The sequence below is a fragment of the Lycorma delicatula genome, chromosome 12, assembly GCF_047948215.1.
Source record: "Lycorma delicatula isolate Av1 chromosome 12, ASM4794821v1, whole genome shotgun sequence".
In the NCBI taxonomy this organism is placed as follows: Eukaryota; Metazoa; Arthropoda; class Insecta; order Hemiptera; family Fulgoridae; genus Lycorma; species Lycorma delicatula.
The window spans coordinates 15,177,268-15,200,793 of record NC_134466.1 but is presented as its reverse complement, the minus strand read 5'-3'; the positions used below and the strand labels follow the sequence as shown (position 1 = coordinate 15,200,793).

Sequence of the window (23,526 nt, the reverse complement as noted above, 5' to 3'; positions counted from 1 at the left end):
TAATCATGAAAAAAAAGAAGATTTTTCCAAGTAATTTAATGTAATTTCACTTAATATAAAATCAATATTAGCATTAAGTATACATTAAAAATATTAACTAATAAATTAAGAAATTACAAATTTCAGTAGTCCTATAAAAATAACATCTTTCAGGAACTAAAATTATAGGCAACCATATTATATTTTACACAAGCTGGTACGCACAAAAAAATTAATGTGTCATGGCATATGTAAAAATTGTAGTTTTAATAATTTTGAATGGTTCTACTCTTGATTAGAAAAAAAATTTATACTTCCAATTTTTAATGTACTTTTCTTGTCTAGAATGCATTGTAAAGGAAAAATTGTTGGAAGAAGGTTAAAGATTAATCGTTATTAATGTTATGTATAAGTATATGTATGTTAAGTATAAGAGAAAATGTGTAAAACTGGGAAGGTCAATTTTTTGTATTAAACATTTTTTTGTGTGGCTGAGGGGCCCGTCAGGTGATGAAAAAATTTTTTTTAATGTCATTTTAACACCGATTATTTTTTTCTGATTTTATCCATTCTAGCAATACTGCATGTCCATCTCAACTTTTCCATCTCTTCTCCAAATTACGCTAACCATGGGTCTTAACCATGATCATATACATTATTAAGTTCTCGCTTTCAATTCGTCTCTCTACTTTGATCACGTAGAACATCAAACATCCTTTTCCAGTTCATCCACCCGGTCTGCTCTTTGTAAGATATTTCAAAATTTAAATTATTATTAGAGATCCTGCTGATCCTATACATGTTGCACTATCCATTACTTTTGAATGCTGTTCATTGAAACATTTCAGATTCCTTTTCTCTGATGCACGGATATTCATCTGTCTTCTTATTTAAATATTTTACTCTTTTTCAAAGCACTTTTGTAACTTATTTTAAAATTTTGATTTTCTTTTTTTTTTGTAGCAAAACTCAAACCTTTATCGGACAAGCGATAACACATGATCTGCTGTTGGGTCGATGGAGGTTATCATTAGATTTATTTGGACGTGTTTTTATGGAAGATGTTGGATTAGAACCTGGCTCTGTTGTATCTGAATTAGGTGGATTTCCAGTTAAAGAAGCAAAATTTCGGAGAGATATGGAAAAATTAAGAAATTTACAAAATAGAGATTTAACACTTTCCAAGGTATGTATTATGCAATTTTCTTTTTTATGAGGAGAGTTCAGAAAATGTTCTTTTTAATAGTACTTTTTTTTTTAAGAATGTGTAGGTGCTTCTACAGAAATATTTAGATGTATTTAATCTTTCTTTTAAATAAATTCTGTTAATCCACGAATAAAAATTGTTTCTCTAAAGGTGGTCAACTTGTTGTGTTACTTGTTGATGCATCATTTTCCACTAAACATATTTCCTGGAATGCTTTTGTATAATGGAATAGGATTTTATCTACACAACCCCTGTAGGGGAAGACCTTGTGGCAATTATCCCTGATGGACTTTAGTGGGAGTCGTCTTATAGACCATCAACTGATTACACCTCACAGTAGTAAGCCAGGCCTCGGTTGGGATGCAACCGATGTAAATGCCTCTGTAGATGTTTACATCAATGATTTTTAACCCTGCTTTTCTATTCACTGCAGGCTTCATACGAAATTTTGTCTCCAGCATTAATAGAATATCTGTCTTTCATTCCTAGCAAATATTTATCTGTTTATATCTTTGAACCAGATGAAATGAGTTGTGGACACAGCCACATGATACATGATTTTTTTTTTCTTGTGCTCATCTGTGAGTTGCCAAGTGATCTTGGCAACTTAACACAACTTTAAAAAAAAAAAAAAAAAAAACAAAAAAGCTATGCTTTGATGTAAACTGTCATGAACATCCCAGATATTGCCAAGTGAAGATTGGATTTCACATCCAAGTCTTGAGGATTATAAATGACAACATAAAATCTTCTTTCACGTAAGATCCTATAGTACAGAAGGATGTACAGAATTTGTTCATTACACTTGTTTTTGATGAATACAAAATTCACAACACCAGCATTACAGACTACAGAGTATCTTATTAAAACCCTAAACGTTTTCAAATACACTGTGAGTTTTAATTGATGTTGTTCCTTTTGCCCACAAAAAAATAAAAAAGTAACTTCTTTTCCCCATACAGAGTTAGAACAGTCAAAATAATTGAGCTACTTAATAGACAGATGCTGTATGGAGAGATGATTTGACCCTTTATGTAGCAGATGTTGTCTAATTGCTCCAATTTTAATAATTTTATTTTGTGTTTTCCTGAGGAAAGTTCCCTATAGTTCCTATAGTTAAGCATCTTTTTGCTAGATTGGTGGAAGATGTTTTAAATGAAAACTTATACGGTTAAATATTTGAAGATTAAAAAGAAAAAATTGTTGTCATTGTTACTTATTGCAGTAATGTATAGCCGAGCAAAGTTATATATACCAAGCCGCTTGTGAAGGGAAGTAGATGTATGGTTGTAAGTAGAGAGGAAAGCACCTTGCTGGAACAGCCGTGCTGTACTATAATGATGTATTTACCTGAACTCATTCTGTTGTGCCAATTATTTATACAAAATTATTTTAGAAATCTTGTACGCATTCCTTGCATTCCATACAATCTGTTCAGTTGTTATTATATATATATATATATATATATAATGTATCAATTTCACTATAAAAGAAGAGATGATATTATATTTCTTTGTAATATCTATCCTAACCTTTCTTATAACTGTGATGTGTGTAGAATACCTGAAGTGCAAGAAGCATCTGTCGGAATTCCCTTTATCAGAATAACGATTATCATTGCAACAGAGTGAAGATGTCGCTTTAGCTAAATAAATATCAACTGTATGTTGATGGACTTGAGCGTGCTGAAATGGTGGTTTATGTTCAGTTTGATGAAGATAATGTGGTTTCCCTTTTCCTATTAAACCTGGCGGGAAACCTTGTCATTTGGGAATGAATATTGTGTTTTCAGGATTTACTTGTGACTTAAATGCAATCTTATCTCACATATGGCAGTAGTTATATTATTACTCTGGATTCATTTGTAAAGAATGGGTTTTTTGTGCTATAGTCATAACCTTTGTTATAATAGTCATAATTGATTATATTTGTTGGTTTGATTCAGATGGAAAGGGATAGGACTCAGCTGATATTACAGACAATGAAGGAATTAAACACACAGTATAATACATACAATAGACGAGCATCAGCTTCACAGCCTCCATTGGCTGTTAATAGAGTCAAAGTAACTTTTAAAGATGAACCGGGAGAAGGGTCTGGAGTTGCTCGTAGTTTTTATACGGCAATTGCTGAGGTAATTTTTATGAAAATATAAATTTTTTTTAGTAATATTATTGCAATAAAATGCAAATAAACATCATATTAAAAAAATGAATAGTTGAGAGAGGAAAAGCAGAAAAAAGTAGACTACTCTTACACCTTTGTGCGGTAAGAATTTTTGGGAACTGTGAATTTTGATGTTAATTACTAGGAACTACTATTACTAGTTCATAGTAGTGATAAGGATTTGTTATTTACTAACAGATTTGTTAATTTTACAATTTATGAAATTCAAGCTATCCATAAAATAAAGGTAAAAGGAAAATGTGATATCTTGCAACTATACTTGCAGATAGACTACAGCTTGTATTATTTTTGTTACAAAGGTTATAAATTAAATATTAAATTGTATCTACGCTAAGCATATTTTTTCCATTTTTTTCAAATGTAATTCTGATTAAATTTTTCTATTATTTATCACATCTTATCACATTTAGAGTATTGGAAACAGAAATTTGCCACTCAAAAAATGTGAAATACCTAAAAGTTATTTTAGTTTTTTTCAGTTTTCAATAGTGGTGGTAAAATTCTGTGATTAAAAAATTTTTTATCAGTATGTTTTGTGTTAGATGATTTACAGTTATTTGAGTGTCGCTTAATGCTGCTGGTACTACTAGCGCCACTGTTGGTTGTTGCTCTCTTGGTGTTTGCTGTCAATTGTAGTTCTATTCTCTTTTTATAAAATGCAGTGTTCGATCAAGGAAAGAGTTGCTACAGTGGAAGCTTTTGTGCGTTTTGGATCAAATTCTTGGAAAATAATTTCTGAGTGCCAGTATCCCAGTAAAGATTAGCATACACGATTTGGTTAAAAAAAGCCTGCCAGTGGGTTTGATTTCAAATGCAAAATGAAATAGGCAACCTTCAGTTAGGACTCCAGAGACCATAGCTGATATTCGAAGAAGAATTACTGCCATTCTGAAAAAATCTATTCATTAGTTACTACTACAAAGTAGTAAAAATACACATCTTCCTTTAAGATTCCTCATCATTTAAATTTGAAATCGTATCTTTTAACATCTTAAGAAATGAACAAATTGAAGTATCTTAAATATTGCAACTTGTCACTGAAATATAATTATTCAGTGTATTTCTTTTCCTTATTGCTGTTGCATTGTCTTCTGAAAAATTACCTACAAATCATATTTTATATTCTTGTTATTTGACTGGCTACTCAAAAACATTATTGTTGGACAGGTAAACCCAATGCTGTATTTTATGTCAGATGAGGAATGGTTTTGTTGATTTTGGGATGTTAATTTGACTGAATATCTTCACCAGAAGTTTGAGCATCTAATTTATAATGAGAAAATTGGTATGTGGTGTTTGTGTGTGTGGTAATCATAGAGGTGCTGATATGTTTCGACTGGACTCTCAGTACAGAAGCATACTTCTACAGCTTTTGAAGAATTGTACACTCTGTTAACAGATCTTGAAAAAGAGTATGATTTCTACCAACAAGACGAACCAACATGTTACGTGTTGAATGATTCACTATCACACACTCATGTGACTTTCGCAGACTTATGAAATGTCTTTCCCAAAATTTGTGTAGTTGTGATTTTTTCCTTTGGGCTGGTTGAAGGATAGAGTTTATAAATCAAATCTCCCACAATATTGATGAGTTAAAGGCATCAACTAGAAATCGATGGCATTGATAATGACGTTTTGCGTCAGGTGACTCGATACAATCGCTCACACAAGTTGAGCAATTTGAAAATCTTTTGTAAAAGTATGGTAAATATGTAAATTTGCATAGAATTTTATTTAACTTTTGTTTAATTTTTTCATTCATTCATCAAATGCTAGATGTCGTAACTGTTCAATTTGTAGCGGTTTGATTTTAAGTCACTCGCTCTGTATTTATAATTAATAACGTATTGATTTTTTTTCTGTTTTTGTTTCACAGGCATTACTAGCAAATGAAAAAATGCCTAATCTAGAATCTGCTCAGGTCGGAACTCGTTACGCTCAATATAACGTATTACAGAGAATGAGATCTCGTGAAAGAGATTCATTGAGAAGGTATTCACAACAGGTAAACAGTTATATATATATATATATAATTTTATGTTATTTGATTGTATATCTTACGTTTTAATGTAAAAGAATGGCAAAGAGAAATTTTTCTGTGCCAGTAGGTTAACTAAAAGCGTTATTGTTAGGAAATCATAATACAGCTTAGTTTTTCCTTTTGAACTGGATAACAAGACAAAGCAGAAGGGTTGGATTATGAGAAAGGATCTATCCATATAGAAACTGCAGCACTAGAGAAACAATCCCATATAAATTATAAGACAAAAGACCCTTCTGGTCAGTAGATTCTGTGTATTCCTTTTTGCAATTCCTTGAATGATTGGAGCATTTTAACACCAGAAGGGAGCAGGAGCAGGAGTTCATAAACTGATAAGCGATTTTTCATTGATCACTTAGAAATGATCTTACTTAACACTGGTTTTACGACTGAAGAGGTGCTCAAGAGCAGCATTAGGGATTCAGAAGAACTGAATCGTATTACATGTGGAAGTAGCCACTTAACTATAAATCATTCAGCCAGATGCGCTACACAGCATATATAATTTTGTGTTAATTGTGATATGAAAAAAAAAAAAATTTGTAGCTGTAATTTACATACTGGTGAGAAAAAGATTGATTTATTTATTTTTTTAGTGTTGTTTGAGTCTGTTAGCTATTAAAATCTTATGCGTATGAAAAATACTTATTTCAGAATCAGAGAAGTTCAAATTCATCGAGGTGCAGGGAACCAAGAAGAACATTGTCTTTTGATGCCAGACCTTTTGTACCAGAAAGAAATAACAGTGGTGAAGGTGGCAGTTCTTCGCAAGGTGCTGGTACTAGTGGCGGCAGCAATGATCATTTGTCATTACATCAACAACAGTTGGGTGAACGATTATATCCTAAGGTAATATAATCAAAAGATAAGTAATTATTATTTAAAGATACTTACTGCTCATTATCTGAGGCCAGTAAACCTTTTAAGTGGCACAGCTGTTCTCAAGAAAATAATATCCTGTTAGGATATTAAGGAAAGTTAGAATGGAGAAGCATTGTTTTCTGTTGTTTTCCTAACAATAATTTTCTATTGATTAATGATTTGTAATCTATTAGAACATTCTAACTTCTCTAACACAGTTGTATGTGAACTTTGTGTGTGTGTAAATAATGAAGCAATTTAACCAAACCAGTCAATTCAGCTGAAAGTGGTTTCAGATTTAAGGTCTTGATTAATTTTTCTGCCTATGAATATTAAAATTTAAATAGTTTATTTATTAAATTTTTTTTCATTGTATGGTTTTGCTGGTTTTTGTTAGTTGTGAATCCGAGACATTGAATAGTCTTGTATGGCGTATAAGTTACATTTAATGTTTTCATTGGTGTTTATTACCTTGCTGTGAGGGATTTCATATCATTCTCATACTTGTTGGGTATTTTATGCCATTAAATGGTGATTGCTTATGGTTTTTTTCTTTTTTTAATTTGTTATCTCTGTTTAGATGAGAACCTGTTAAAATTTTCTTTTAATATTTTTCTCTTATTTATTAACTTATGATGATAAAGTTTCTAAGAGGAATTGAATTTTTACTTTGTAACTCATGACCGTAGAGCCTTCTAAAGCTTTGATTAGGTTTTGTGTAATATTTCAGTCGTCCATTCATGTATATAAACACATGTGAAGGTGACAAAAAGTTTTAATAGCATTTAAATTGTATATTACTTGTTTAATTTTAGCGTTTGAATATATTGCTTACTTTATTGTAAATGTTTACTATTTTTTAATTAAGACTATTAAGACTATTTGTGTTTTACAGGTGTTAGCATTGAGGCCATCATTTGCTGATAAAATTACCGGTATGTTATTAGAATTATCACCAGCACAGTTATTAATGTTACTGGCTAGTGAAGAAGCACTAAGGCAGCGTGTTGAAGAAGCACTTGAACTAATACTATCTCATGGACAGGATTTTGCCCCTGAATCTTTCCTAGGTAAAAATTTAATCAGATCTGGAACTAAATACATCGGATTAACTTTTCTTAATTTTTTCATACAGACCATTCCTAAATTCTATTTAAATGTATGTTTTTATATTTAAATTTTATTAAATAAACCACTTAGTACAGAATATTGAGATAAGACATATCCTACCTTAATTTTTCATGAAAGTAGTTTAATGGTATTTCACATCCTTAGGTGTGATTAAAATAATTCTGTTATTGCATAATAAAAATATAGTAGTACTAAAATAATGAAAATTACATATTAATTTGTTTATAAGACTGCTGCTGTTAGTTGCAGTTGTTATAAGATCATCTCACTCAAATAGTGTCAGATGGTTTATCAAATTGGAATTTTGTTTTTATTTATATATGTAATATTTTTCCAATATATTTAATTTACCACAATATATTTAACCTAACGACCATATAATAAAGTAATTAAAAACAAAACTAATAATAAAAACATTATGTAATATATATCACGGACCATCTAATAATGAATAAACATTCTGTTTTTGATGTTAACACAAATTTAGAAATATTAAAAGATTAATAAAGATGACATAAAATTAGATAAATTTGAAAAATATTACACATATAAATAGAAACAAAATTTTGATTTCATAAACCATCAGATAGTGTTGGAAGATGGTCTTACAAAAATTGCAACAGATAGCAACACTTGTTTAAATTAATATGCAGTTTTCATAATTTTTATTTAAACATTTTTGTAATTCGATAGCAGAATTATTTCAATCATGACCGAGGATGTGGGATCCTGTGAAAGTACTTTCATGAAAAATTAAGGTAAAGTATATCTTATCTCAATATTCTCAACTAGGTGTTACATTTAAAAGAATTATTGTAACAAAAATAAAATTTTACTGAAGTTGGTAGATAAATTTCAGCAAATTCATAGTGAAACAGTTTACAAACAACTGTAAAAAAAAACATGTAAAAGATCTTTCATTTTCAGCGCAAAAAGTAAAATTGCAATAAAACAAAAGTATGCTTAATATCAACCAATTTTTTTTTAATTTAAAATTTTTTTAACATTAAATAATGTTTGAAAAGTAATATCATTCATATAACCTTCCACAGCTTTGCTTGACATAACCCAAGTCTATGAACAAAATTTTGCATGACTTTTGCACAAATCAGCTTGAATTCTACTAATTATATATTGTATATATGATTGTATATTTGTTTTTAAATTGTCAATCATTAGCGGTTGCTATAGACTTGTGACTTAACATAATCCCAGAGAAAATAGTGGTAGAGTCAAATTACACAATTTTGGTGGCCAATTGACATTACCATTTTGTGAAATGATCAAATCGCCAAATTTTGACACCATAACAAAAGTGTTTCAGCAGTGGTGCGGTACCATTCTGCTAAAATTGCATCTCATTCAAATCAAGATTTTCCAAATTTGCAAACAAAAAATCACAAATCATAGCTCAATAGGGTTCCAACATTTATCATAACATCATTTTCAAAAAGAAAAAGACCCAGTTATGGGATGCCACCAGCCTGTAATCCACAGTAAAAAATTATTTTTTTGGGATGCATTGGTCGCTGTTGAATCATTTGCGGACTGGAATCATCCCAAATATCGCAAACAAAGCCATAAAGTAAAAAATGAACCTCATCTGAAAAGATTTTCTTTTATGAAAATATTTTTTTAACCAAAGTTAGAATTGTGCTTTTGTTAGACTGATTATATACACCATAAATATTGTGAAGTGCACGAAACATAGTTGTAACCTATATTCATATTTTTTTGAAAAATGTTTGTAAACGTTGAGTTGAGGCGTGTAGTGTTGCATGGTTATGATAAATCGTAAACTACTGAAAACAAATGATGCTTGAAAAATTAAAAAAAGATTTATCATAAACTACTGAAAACAAATGATGCTTGAAAAATTAAAAAAAAGTCCCCACAATCTGTCAGTTTTTTGCACTCAATTAGAAAGATCCCTTATATTGAAAGCAATCATCACAAATAACTTATTAAATTTACTTAAACCTGAGTTTTTTTTTCTTGAAGGGTTGTTGAAATTACTCTTCTGTGAAAAACTGGTAAAAATTTGGATTACTTCTCTTGTATAATTTCTTAAATTTTCTAATATTGTTGAAAAAAAGTTCACTTAAAAAGAAAAGATAAGGTTCAGTATGATGTATAACCAAAACACAAATGTGTCCATAATTGTACAAATTTAAAAAATAAGCTTCTTTAATAACGCGTACTCTATTAGTGTGTAACTGAAATATAAAGCTTACCAAATGATATATATTTTTTTCATGTTATTTTAAAGCGTGTTATACTCACATAAAACTTTGAGTCTATTTATGAGGTAAATGATTAAACTTATGTCTTTAAATGTTTCTTTATTAAAATAATAATATTAATAGAAACGTTTTCAACGAAGTATATTTATATTTGATCTATTTCAGAAATGTTAAGTCTCTGTTTACTGAATAACTTCTTTACTTTAAGCCATATCTTCATATATGCAGGGCTTGATTTTGTGGTATATCAATTTCTCTTCCTAAATTTGTACATTATTAAAAACTGAAATCTTGTATATCTCTTCTTATTTTATTCTCATTTTTTTTCTTTATCAAAACTAATAATTCTGCTGACTATCGACAAACAATTCAGTATAATTTTTTTACTGTTTAATTTTTTATCGGTATTATTTTTGTTCTTCTACTTCATTTTACGAGTAGACTATGTAGCTTGGAAAAATCATATAAATATCAAATATCTCAGGGATCCAAGATAAGACCTTGATGGCGGTTTGTCCTTTCCTATCATCCTACCGCATTCCAGGTTCTGGTAACTGATTTCTGACCCTAATAGCTTCTCCAAGCTGATGGTGCCAGAGTTTGAAGAGTTTGTATTGAATCTTTGGTATCTGGTGAAGGAGGCAAGGATATTGGTATTGTACTGACAAACCAACGATTCTCTACTGTCAAAACGAACCACCGGTTCATGTAATGTTAATAATCTTTTTATTATAGATCAGTTGACATACTAACTTTTCTTTTTACAGATTTGAACATGTTTAGTTTATCTAGTAATAAAGATAGAAATGTTAGTGGCATTACTTCTTGTTCAACAACTGGTGGCACTACTGACATGGATACGGCTGAAGATCCTGGTGAGGATAATGCGCCGCTTTTCTATTGTCCTGGTAAACGTGGTTTTTATAGTCCTAGACAAGGGAAAGCATCATTTGAACGATTAAATGCATTTAGAAATACTGGAAGGTTAGTGTTTTTTGTTTATTATTTTTTTTTCTTCTATTACTACTTACTCCTTAACAAGGTTTATTAAAACAAGTTTATATTTTAAATGAAATTTAAACCACCAAAATACTGTAATAGATAAGTTAAACTTAGCATATTGCAAGAATTGTTTTTTTGTGGAATTCCAAATTTGTAGTTTGTGTTTAATTATTGAATTAAATTTTGTGTGTGTGTGTATAAAAAATATATATTTCTTCAGCCTCTGCAAAGTACAGAATTAGTAAAATGAAATTGTCTAACGAAATAAATAGTATAAAAAATGGATATCGTACATCATTGATTTATAAAAAAATATAATTCAGAATTTTTCAGTAACAAAAAAAAAAGTGAAAATATTTATATAAAATACTCTTAAACGAATAAAATTGTAGAAAACTTGATTGATGCATATAATAAAACATTTAAAATATAATAATAAAAAAGTAAAAAATAAATATGATTCCAGTATTTATAAAATAAAATGCAACAATTGTGAAAAGATATATATTGGTAAAACAAATTGATCCTTTAAAGATAGATTTAATGAACATTTTAGATAGTTTAAAAAAATAGGTTTCTCAAATGTAGCTGGACCATTTAATAAATAATTATCATAATATAACTAGTTTATAGTAATAAATAATTATAAATTTTAGGAAAATTGCATATATATATATATATATATATATAGCCTTATAAATCAGTGCAAGCAGAATTTGATGGGGACGTTCTTATTAAAATTATTTAATTTGGCATACAAAGATAAGATATTGATAAAGTAATAGTTACTGCAATACTTATTCATTCTCTTGACAGAACAAATATTTGTTCTGAATTTTTAAAAGGTTTTCATTTTATTTTGTAAATGCTAAAATTAATGTGTAAATGTAAACAAATCAAGAATTTATAAAAAAAAATCACTGAAGATGGGCTTAGGCCCAAAAACATTTTGAAACATTTTTACTTTGCGGAGGCTAAAAAAATATTACATATAGTAAGTAGTATATTTAAAGCATACTACTATAGTATAGTAAGTAGTATTATACTATTATGTATTATATATAGTAGTATTATATTAACATACAGAGGGGTGGGGAATGCACTATAAAAAATGAATCTAAATAAATTACATGTGTGTGTGTGTGTGTGTGTGTGTGTGTGTGTGTGTGTGTGTGTGTGTGTGTGTGTGTGTGTGTGTGTGTGTGTGTGTGTGTGTGTGTGTGTGTGTGTGTGTGTGTGTGTGTGTGTGTGTGTGTGTGTGTGTGTGTGTGTGTGTGTGTGTGTGTGTGTGTGTGTGTGTGTGTGTGTGTGTGTGTGTGTGTGTGTGTGTGTGTGTGTGTGTGTGTGTGTGTGTGTGTGTGTGTGTGTGTGTGTGTGTGTGTGTGTGTGTGTGTGTAAACACACACAAAAGGTGTATAAAATGAATATTTAAACTAATTTAGATTTTTATATAAAAATCTTGTTTAAGTGTTACTATCTAACTAATTGATTCAAATTTTATTTCAATTTTGATGTAATTTTTTTTATTTTGTTGATAGGTTACTTGGACTCTGCCTGCTACAAAATGAATTGTGTCCTATATTTTTAAATAGACATGTTATTAAATGTATACTAGGAAGGACTATCAGGTTCCATGATTTAGCATTCTTTGATCCTGTCATGTATGAATCTTTAAGACAGCTAGTTGTTGATGCTGAAACAAAAGATAGTAATAGCTTATTTTCTGCACTAGATCTGACTTTTAGGTATGTTTTATCTGTATGTATATTATTTACCTGGTGTGTTGGATTTTTTTTGAAGACATGTTCAAATGATATTTTAAATTAGAATTTATAGTCTTATTCAGGAAAAATCTCATTTTCTCAGAAAATCTCAATGAGATTTAGTAATCAAAGCCTTATGTAAGGATTGCTGTGTTGGTTTATTATGTAAAAAGGAATTTTCATGTTCTGCTATTAAATGAAGAGCAAGTTAGATAAGATTCATCAGACAAATACTTACCTTTTTGAACTTGAATCAGTAGTGTCTGTTGCTTTTGCTGTCCTCCATGTAGTCAACATGTATGAGCAGGAGGTACTCTGTGTTGTTGTGCAGCAAATTAGTGTATGAATAAGCGATGTAAATCATTTATTTACATCACTTATTTACAAGTACATTTCCTGAGTCTCGCAGTCAGTAGAGATGTGCTTATTCACCAATAATTTTGTTCATCAAATTTCTTATTGAATAATACATGAATTACCCTTAGGAAGATGTCTGAAAAACTTTCAAGACATTAAATCTGGCTAAACAATTGTTAGGAGGATAGGTTTCTTCCTTTCTGTTGCCTGAACACAAAGAAATAAATTAATTTACTGTCATACTACCTTTGCAGAAATATGAAAAATTAGATGCTAGATTTAGATTTCATAATAAATAATTAGTAAATGATTTATCATCATAAATAACTTAAAATCTTGCTATCAAAATGTAAAAAGTATATGAAGGGAAAATAATATGCAACATGTGAGAAGTAACGTGCTTTTGGGATTCATATACCTAATGTTATTTCAATTTTCTTACTGAACAAAGAATTGTACGTCTATGCTACATTAGAACCTATCTGGTGACTGACAGGTGGAACTGGAGTCGAAATATTGAGATAAAAACAAAGTCAGAGTGAACTTTGCGTAAAATTGCTGATGTAAGTCACATTTTAAATATTATACAGGAAATTAAACTTGCATTGTATTATCGGTTATTTTTCCCTCTATTGAAAATCATTCCAACTGTGCATGTTGCTACTGTACTTACAGTACTGTAATAGCAATGATGAAAACCTCCATTTGTTTTTGTTGACATTAAAACAGAATAAATTTAAAACTATAAATCTTTTTTATAATTAAATATATTGAAAACTTGTTAAGTTTAGTTGTTTTTCACGTAATTTGTCTGTTTGAAAAGATATTGGTAAATAAATTAATCCTTAGAATTGTACACACCTACTCAAAAATACAAATACGTTTATTTAGTATTAAAGTAGGAAAACCATCTTTCAGTTGTAAATTTACTGCACGGTAGTATTTTAACCAATAAAATATAATTCATAGCCATTTAATACTAGAAAAGATGAAATAGCGTAACAAGATTCATGGGTTTCTGGAAGTTTTTTCTGAATGGTTAAATAAATTGAAGCCAATTAGTTGCATAAGGAACCCTTGTTCTTTCTTCCCTCCAGGATAATTAGTACACTAATTTATATGTGCATTGTGTGTTTTTTAAATGAAAAATTACACTTCATGATTTCATAGATATCCAGAATTAATTGGTTTGTAAAAACATAATAATATATAATTTGATTTAAATGTATTTTCGCACGAATTAGATACTTTTTTTGAAAAACTGGAGAAAAGCATTCTTACATTCCTAACTGTTGAAGCCTCTCACTTTGTAATAGTTTGTCATATCTCTTCATTCCTTTTGTCAGTTTTTTAAAACATGGATTTTCATACCTTTTGTTTTGTTAACAAACTAGAAATTTTAAAGTTTTCTAACTTTGTAAAAAAAAAATAACAGTTTGCAATTTCAATCCTTGAACTCGGCACCAGATTAAAGATAAGTTCTTAAGATTTCTTTTTAATTTGGCTGAAACTTAAAATAGTCACCAAAATTTAAAGAAAAAAAGTATTAGTATTGTATTTTATTTTTTTATCTGTTTGGCTTTTCAAATCTTCGTTCTTTTTTACTAGTTAATTTGTACACTTTAATCATAATTGTCTGTTTTATATTTATAGCATTGACTTAAGTATTGAGGAAGGAGGTGGTACATTAGAATTAATACCTGGTGGACGTGATGTAGAAGTGACGGCCAGCAATGTCTATGATTATGTCAGAAAATATTCTGAATACAGAATGTATAAAGCACAATTTAAGGCATTAGAGGTAAGTATTATTGTTAGATATCTTAATGTATTTATACAAATACGATTCTTTTTTTTTTTTTGAGATCCTTGTTCTAAATGTAAGGCAAATTAATAAAGTACAGGATAAAAAACAATTTGTAACTTGGAATATACAGAAAAATCTGTGCTAATCAGAATGGATAAAAAATTATTTGTTTGATGTTAGCAGCTCCAACTGGTTTTAATAATGCGTTGAGATTTAAGTCATAGCAACATTGTGTGTTAACAGTGTAAATCATTATTTCAATTCCAAATTCTGTCAAGTAAAGTGTTCACATTGCAAAATTAAAATGTTTACATCAATATGAAATAATTTTTTTGAGGAAGGAAGAGGTTGTAGCTTCAGCCAACTTTTATTCTGGAGTAATGAATATTGATATTTGCTTCTAATAAATTTAACAAAAATATGGTTTGGACGTTCAAAATGAATACCTATAACTATTGATACAAGGACTTTGATTTTTGCATGACAACGTTGACACCTCCACCACCATTGCACGACAATGGCAACACCTTCACCACCACCGCTCTTTTGCACACAATTGTATTGTACAGTTATTTAAAATCATTTTTTGTTCATGAAGACGTTCTGGATCTAGTTTAACCCATCTTTTACATGAACCAAACATATGTGGTGATGCAAAGTTTTCTTGTTTATAAAATGTTGTAGGAACATGTTTGAGAAAAATATTCATAGCTCTGATAAGGTTTGCGGTAAGATTAAAATTTAAGGAAATACAGATAGGAAACAATACAAGAGACCTCTTCTCCTGGTCTAGTATACTGTCATTAAATATTATGTGTTATTGAGTAACAATAAATATCCCAAATGTAGACTGTCAAATTTTTTTAAAGTAGTAACAGGAACTTAACCTTTATCAGCTATTTGTTTATGTCTCCTTTAGATGCTTTCTTTATTTTTGAATTGTATTCTTAGATTCTTCATTTTAGCAACTTTAACACCTAAAAATTAGCAGTTGCCCAAAAGGTACGTGATGTCTGTGTGAATAATTATAAAAAAAGTTTGCTTTTCATGACTTCATTTACGTTTTATGAAACCAATATGGCATGTCCTGTCTCTTGAGTTGCAGTTGCAACTCTACAGCTTCAAAATTTTATATCTCAGAATTTCACAAATTGTAATCACAAAGTTTGATTCCTTCAGAGTTGGATTTATAAAAAATTAATTCACTTTAAACATTATACACTCTGACTAACCAGATTTTTCTGTGTGTGCTATGTTTCTCACAATATCTGTGGATGCAACTATAGAGACTTATAGACACTCTATATCGGTTCTTTCACATATCTTGCCAATTCTTTATCAGCAAGCATAGCATGCACGTTGAAGTTATATGTCTAAGCAGAATGCACTTCATTGTGTGCAAGTGGTTTTTTTTTTGTTGAAGCATATCTGTGCTTTACAAACACAGTATTTTAATTCTTCATCAGTTATAAATTAGTTAAGAATGTTGCCATTACAAACTTTCATTGAGTTTGATATTTTCTTATGTTGTCAGCAGTAGAATCCCTAAAATATCTTGTTAGATTTTCTGTTTTTGATTTTTTGAGAGCACCATGCACATTTCTTAATAATATTATTCTTTTGTTGCAACATGTTTGAATTAAAGTTTGCAAAGCAGTCTAAAGTTTTGTAGCATGGTTTATTCAGCCCTCTTTAATTTTAAGCTTCAAATAAGATCAAAATCTTCTTACCTTGACTAACAGCTGATAGATGGAATCAAAAATGTGTAAACATAGAATAATGTGAATTACAAGACCTAAAAAAGTAATTTTTCATAAATTTCTTAGTCATACTTAAAAAAACAATAAAATTCCGAAAATTTGAAACTTTAAAATAGATTGAAAAAATTGACAAAATTTTGTTTAGGTGGAATAATATTCCCTTAACGTGTTGCAAAAACCAGGATTAGATTTATCGACTCTAATTACAAATATTGAATGATTCTGTTCAAATTGAATAATTTGTTTATAATAAGTGATTAATTTAAAAATTGAAGTACCGGTACGAGGGTCCTGAAAACTGTTAGGCAGGCCTGCTTTATGTTCTATGAATAAGATTACAATTAACATTACTTTAGTACTGTTCTCGTTACCTTTTTTTCTCGTTACTATTGTTGTTCTCTTAACATATTGCTGATGGATTAGAATACTGTATTCTGTTGTGCTGTGATTTAGTAAGTATACTTTAATAATAAATCTTATTTGATGTGTACACAATTATTTATGATAGCTTATTAAAGAAATTCAGTCATGTGCTTTTGCCTTCAGTAGCCACAGTACCGATCATTCATAACCATTTCTTTCACTTTCCACGTTTTCATCAGTTGTTGATGTGCTGGGACGTCCGGGGGTTCGCCATCTTCAACATCTTCATGACCTTCTTGGAAACACTTATACTGCTTGTAATCTCATGCTTTATTCATAGCAGACTCGCCAAAAGCAATATTCAACATTTTTAAAACATTGCTACACTTTATTCCATTCTTATAGCAAAATTTAATACAAATTCTCTGATCCATTATTATACAAATAAAAAATCGCCAAAACACATGTTATCCTTTTGACATCTGACAACAGACTAAACATCCAATATGGCTAAAAATGTACAGATATTTTTCAGACATTTACCAGTGCAACAACAAAAATTCCTGAGAATCGGACTAATACAACTCTCTAAATTTCAAAATTCTTGTTACTTTTTGAACACACCTTGTATATCATATTACACTCTATAGATCTATTTGTAGTTATATTTATTTTTAAATGATGAAAAAAAAATTATAATGATTGTACATTGTTTTTAGGCAATAAGGACTGGTGTGTTTGATGTATTGCCAGCTGGTTCGTTGGATGGTCTTACCCCTGAAGATTTAAGGTTGTTATTGAATGGTGTCGGTGATATCAATGTTTCTGTTCTTATATCATATACTAGTTTTAATGATGAATCAGGGGAAAGTAGTGAGCGGTTACTTAAATTTAAACGGTGGTTGTGGTCAATTGTTGAAAGAATGACAAATGTGGAACGGATGGATCTGGTGAGTTTTCTTTTTATTTTCAAGTATTTTTATTTATCATGAAGTTGTGTCTTTACGACCTGATAGTTTGCTGGAACATCTAGGTAGTACAACACCCTAAAAAGCTTTGTAGAAAAGAATAACAATGTGTTTTTTCTCTGTGGCAACAGTAGGATCGGCTAGTAATTTGCTTACAAGATCATGTTGAAATGTGAAATGTAATGAAAAGATGCTAATGACCAAAACTACAAGGATTGAAAACTAAAAATGTCCTATCGATGTTAAGAAATCTTATGATGACTGTTATTGAAAAGAAATTACACTTTAGTTATAGATTATATTTTTAAATTTATTTTTCCAATGCAATATGGTTTATAAGCCTTATAAGCTTTTACAAAAGATATATTAAAAAAATCTTAAAACATGATTTTTTGATCGTCCAAATGATGTCCAAATTGGACATCATTTGGACGATTGCATCGTCCAAACCAGAACCCTTCAAGTCTTTACATAAGCTCTCAACACAATCTAACGTCACTTGTATTACGGTAGATAATTTCTTCCTGACTTATGGCCTCCTTAAGTTCATCCAAATTACAGGGTTTTATCACTTGCACTCTGGATTTAAGAAACTCCTGCAGGAATGACTAACAAATGCAGAAGTCCAGCGAACTATCAGACCAAGAGCAATTACTCCACATTGAGTTTCAAATAATCCATCACTATGAAGCGGATGCTGATACAACTCTTTAAAATTGGTAGGCAACCAGTACCAAAAGTTTTGTTTATTGACAAGCCTTTTCAGGTGAAAATTTCCTTCATTACTCATAAAAAGAATCAACAACCATTATCCCTGTTAAAGCTGTATGTTATGCATAATTGATTCTAGCTGCTGCACAATAGCCATTTTATATGAGTGGAACTGCAAATTCATGCGCAGTAATTCGCCTTACTGAACGATCTGAGAGATTCAATATAGCCGCATCCTTGCAAGCTAAGTCAGTAGGGACTAGTTTCCTTTGCTTGACTAATATTATTGGTGTTCTACTATTACTGAAATAACACCATATAGGCAGATGGCTCGATTCCTTTCCCTCTCCTAGGACGTGTGATATCAGCTGCACGCTAATGCAAACCATCTTGAATAATCTTTTATAATCTTACAACTTATAGCTGTACGCTCAGATATGATACAATTTAATCTATAGTTATAAGAATTAGATTCATTGCTTGAAATAAAATTAACATTTGAAAATTGTATAATGGATGGTTTTATTTACTAATAGTTCACAGAGTTTTTATTTGGAGAATGCTTATTTACTGAATCTTTTAACTTAATTTTATGTTAAATTTTGGTTGATGTTATTAAAAGATGTTTTATGTAAACTGTGCATTGTTTATATCAGGAATTTGCTAAATTCAACATTTTGCATTTTTCTTGTCTAAAGTAGGTGACATAAAATGTTATCTTAGATCTTAGCTATTTTCTTTTTCAAACACATTAAGTTAAGATGAAAATATAAATAATTTTTACACTGCAAGAAGGAAATGTTTCGAGTACAAAACTTGAATCTAACACAATCTGAATGTAAATTATTTAATAGGTTTAATCAAAATATTGGGATTTTGTGTTAAATATTATTTTAAAGATTATTGTGAATTTTTTGTGCTAAAAAATATTACATTGACCTCAGTAATGCTAGTAACACATTTAGATCTGTGTTAGTAGATGATGTAAGTAGTGAGCAGCATATATGATTGGTAAGATTGGTTAGTTCTGCTGAAATCTATTTTATTGGGAAAACGACATCATGTTAGAATAGGCAGAATATTATTTGTATTTTACCTGCACAAAATTATTTCCGTTATAGACTAATAAAAACCTTGGTGGCATCATAGCCACATAAGGAGAGAGAAATTATATATAGGCAATAATTGAAAGTGTTTGATATTGCTGATTATAAAGAAGATTAGCATCGATTAAATTTGGATGGAAAACTGAAACAAACCGATCATGTGACAGGGTCTTGGACAAGATAATAAACTACCATAATGGCTGATTTTTTTTTTTTCACTATCCACTCCTTTTCTTTATTATTGACCCTTCTTCCCTGGTTTTGTGTTTGCAGATCTAAGATCGTTAGCTTCTTTGTGTTGAGGATGCCAGGACCTGAACAACCAGCATATCCACAGTATGAATGGCAAGGGCTACCTGTGGATTGACTGGGATTCTGTTTTATTTGTGGTCAGTCATATAAAATAGGCTTAGTAACTGAAGCGTCTCTTTACATATAGTCAGGCATTTTTATATCCCCCCCAAAAAAGTGACAAACTGATAATAAAATTAAGCGATAATCTTTATTTTCTAGGTTTATTTTTGGACTGGTTCACCTGCATTACCAGCGTCTGAGGACGGATTCCAACCGATGCCGAGTGTAACAATAAGACCGGCAGATGATGCCCATCTTCCGACTGCTAATACTTGCATATCTAGACTATATGTGCCTTTGTATTCATCAAGAGCTGTACTCAGGCACAAATTGTTACTTGCTATTAAAACTAAAAACTTTGGATTTGTCTGAGGTTTGTATGTGAATTATTTAATTAATATGCCCCTTTAATCTTTAATCAACATGAGTTATTGTCTCTACGTATGTAACAGCTGATAAGTACATAATAAGTTAATAATTAGCAAAATAGTTTGTAAGTAGAGTGGTTTATTATAAGTTAAAGTAAACAATTTGGGAAACTCAGGCCTATAAATTAGCCAACTCCCTCAAGACAAATTCTTGTATGGTCATTATTTAAATAATTTATAAAAGGTGTGGTCTACAGTTTAATCGATATTGTTTTTGTTTTAGAGAATAGAAATCATTTCATGTAGTTCTTTGTGAAAATTCTAAGAAGTGATTTTGGAAGTTGTTTAACAATAAAACAGTTAATAACTTAGTGGAACATTACAAAACAGATTTTTCTTGTTAGAACATTACTTATATATACTAGTATGACTACAGAGTAATTATTTTTTTAATAATGTAATATTTATAAAAGTCAAATAAAACTAAAATTATGAATTTTATTATTTTTCATTTTTAAATCTAGAAATACGTTTTTTGCTGCCTAATCATGTATTTTTAAATTGGGAATTATGCATTGTGTTATCACCGTGGTAACATTTAAAGTTATTAGTGCTAATACATTAAAGAGCTTTCAGATAACTAATGGTTTAGTTGATGAATGCTCAGATTATTTGTTGTTTTTCAGTATAAAAGAAAGGAACCCCATTACTACAATCCCAAACTATGTTTATGTTTTCCATGTCTGAACAATAGATACGTTGAACTTATACAGGAAAAGAGGTCTACCTTAAAAATAAAAAAATAGAATTGTTTGCAATAGTTTTTATAATTTCTGTTTTTTGTTCAGATAATTTGATGTTTGTGTAACTTATTAATTTTGAAGATAATTTTTTTCTTATTTATATTATTATTATTATAACTATTTAGTAAATTTGAAAAGAAAGGTTAAGTGTAAGACCTTCTTTTTAAATATACCTTTTATACATTGTTTTTCATTACATTTATTCTATTATTCATTTTCTGGAAATTTATGTAGTTTTGAGGCTCATTTGTAACATTGTACATTTGTTATGATTTTACACCAGTAATAAATGACTTCAATTGTTTGCTGTTTTAAAACAAGTAATTGTTTTGTTTTTTATCCTTTTACAGTATTAAAAAGTGCAATACCAGTGAATGTATTAAGTGTTTGTACTAGAGTACATCCTTAATAAATATATCATTAAGGAAGTTGCTCAGAAAGGTATTGGCCTGACAAAGATGACATTTTTCGAAAAAGAATTTTTCTAGTGCGTCACCTTCAATTAAATACATTTAGATCATTGACTTTCTAACAGTATATTATGATTTGTCCACTCTGCAGCAAAAATTAACAGTTGTCTGTGCTTTAACCTCATCATTTGAGGCGCATCTTCATCCATTGAGCTATTCTTCCGGTCGGGGGTGATGAAGTAATTACCAGGAGCAAAATCTGGCAAATGTGGAAAAACTTTAAGCATAGGTAAAGAATTTTGTACCAACAACCCAAGATGTGTTTGCTGGTTTATTACTGTGATGGAACAATACTTATCGGCCAGATATGGATATTACAATGAAACATAATATACCTGCTGGTGATAATCCTGCCTTTTTCCAAGTAGTCTATGAGCAGCACAACATGGCTTAGACTGCTATTTGGTCTCTGGCATGTAGTGGTGAATGTATGATTCATCTACTGTGATAAAATGTAAAACAAAATGAACGTGTTTAAGTCTTAACACCCTTGAGAAATTTCAGACTAATGTGTTCTTGGTCAACTGTTAACAGAACAGCACCCATAGAGTGGAAAACTTATTCATACTGAAAACATTATGTAGAATGTAGTTGACTTTGTCTGTAGAGGTGTTTGTGATGTTAGCAATCATTTAATATGTCATTGTGGTTTTTGTGGTGGTTCATTGATTTTTCTGTTTTTTAATCGGTCCTGAATGTTCATCTTGCTTGGATGTATAACCGCATTTAGTCAGGAGCCCATGGTTTTTATTGTTTAAAATAAAGTGAAAGATCCTTCTAAAAGTGTACTCTTTTTTTTTTTTTTTTTTTTTTTGTCGATCAGAGTTAAACCATTTTTTTAAATGGTTTAATTATTTGCTTTACTAGATCACCACATAGAAGCAACTAAACACACACATCTGAAATTTCACAGCACATTATCTAAAGGATCATATTTGACAGCTATCGTAGTTATTTGGTCATACTTAGACCATCTGTGTCGGGCCAAGAACTTTCCAAACAACCCTCATATAGTAGTAATCTTATGAACAAACTTATTTTGTAATCTTATGAACAAAAAACATTTTTTTAACCTTTATGTGAAAATAATATATTTTTTTGTCGTATGTTTTACAGCTGTTAAAATAATTACTGTTGTTATCGGCTCTATTTAAATACAGTGTATAGTATAATTAAAAAATAACAATGATACATGTATAATATATTAAATATGCTGTTAATGGAGTTGTAAGAAACGTTTAGATGCTGCTTGCCATCCGGTGGATGAATAACAGATTATTTTTTATTTTATTCAATCAGTTTGTGAATATTGTAACAAGTAAACATTTACTACAACATTTACTATTCTTACTAATAACGTCGCTGTTGCCTGCCACCTTCACTACTACCGACTACCGTTTTCATTCTATTTGTGCGCCAATGTTTTATTTCACTATCATTATGGATGAAGTACTATTATGCATTCTTGCTGTTTGTTATTTATTAATTTTAACGATAATGAAGTTTTTCCGAAATAAAAGAGACAAGAATAGAAGAATCATTGGTGATAAATCAAGAATTTAAGATTGTAATTAAGATGGGGATTTTTGGTGTAATTATTATTATTATTATTGTATAATGACTGTCGCATCGATAATTTTGATGATTATTATTATGAAACAAAAAGTTTTTGTTATCACTTTATATTATAATACGTTACTATGCATGTGTATTATATTATATTTATTTAATATATATATATATATATATATATATTTTACGGTGACAATTTATAAACAGTTGATAATAAATAATTATGAATAATTGTTATAATATATAAGTGATAATTATGATAATAATGAAAACAATCTTTACTGTAATTTCTGTGAATGTAATAATAAGAATGAACTTTAATTGAACATTGCTGTAGTGTTATGTATTGTGTGTGCATTTTTTTGCCCTTTTTTTGTTTATTTTTACTTAAGTTTATAATACAATGTTGAAAAATGAATAAATAAAAAAAATAAAAAAAAAATATTAGAAACAATTTTGTGAAGTTTGAA

At 29.6% G+C, this 23,526-nt stretch overlaps 1 protein-coding gene across 4 annotated transcripts in view; it reads left to right on the top strand.

The window, feature by feature from the left end:
* Positions 1-23,253, top strand: part of hyd (E3 ubiquitin-protein ligase hyd) — a 150,537-nt gene extending 127,284 nt beyond the window's left edge. For 3 of the 4 annotated variants that reach the window (XM_075380019.1, XM_075380017.1, XM_075380016.1), the window contains 11 exons: positions 943-1,165; positions 3,132-3,320; positions 5,253-5,381; positions 6,072-6,266; positions 7,174-7,348; positions 10,420-10,636; positions 12,193-12,399; positions 14,428-14,575; positions 17,424-17,654; positions 20,003-20,216; positions 22,601-23,253. In XM_075380019.1, the coding sequence (XP_075236134.1) occupies positions 943-1,165; positions 3,132-3,320; positions 5,253-5,381; positions 6,072-6,266; positions 7,174-7,348; positions 10,420-10,636; positions 12,193-12,399; positions 14,428-14,575; positions 17,424-17,654; positions 20,003-20,215 (1,927 nt within the window). In that variant the 3' untranslated portion in view covers position 20,216; positions 22,601-23,253. Of the gene's footprint in view, positions 1-942; positions 1,166-3,131; positions 3,321-5,252; positions 5,382-6,071; positions 6,267-7,173; positions 7,349-10,419; positions 10,637-12,192; positions 12,400-14,427; positions 14,576-17,423; positions 17,655-20,002; positions 20,217-22,600 lie in introns of those variants that run through there. The other variant, XM_075380018.1, reaches the window with a different exon arrangement.
* The last annotated feature ends 273 nt before the right edge of the window (positions 23,254-23,526 follow it).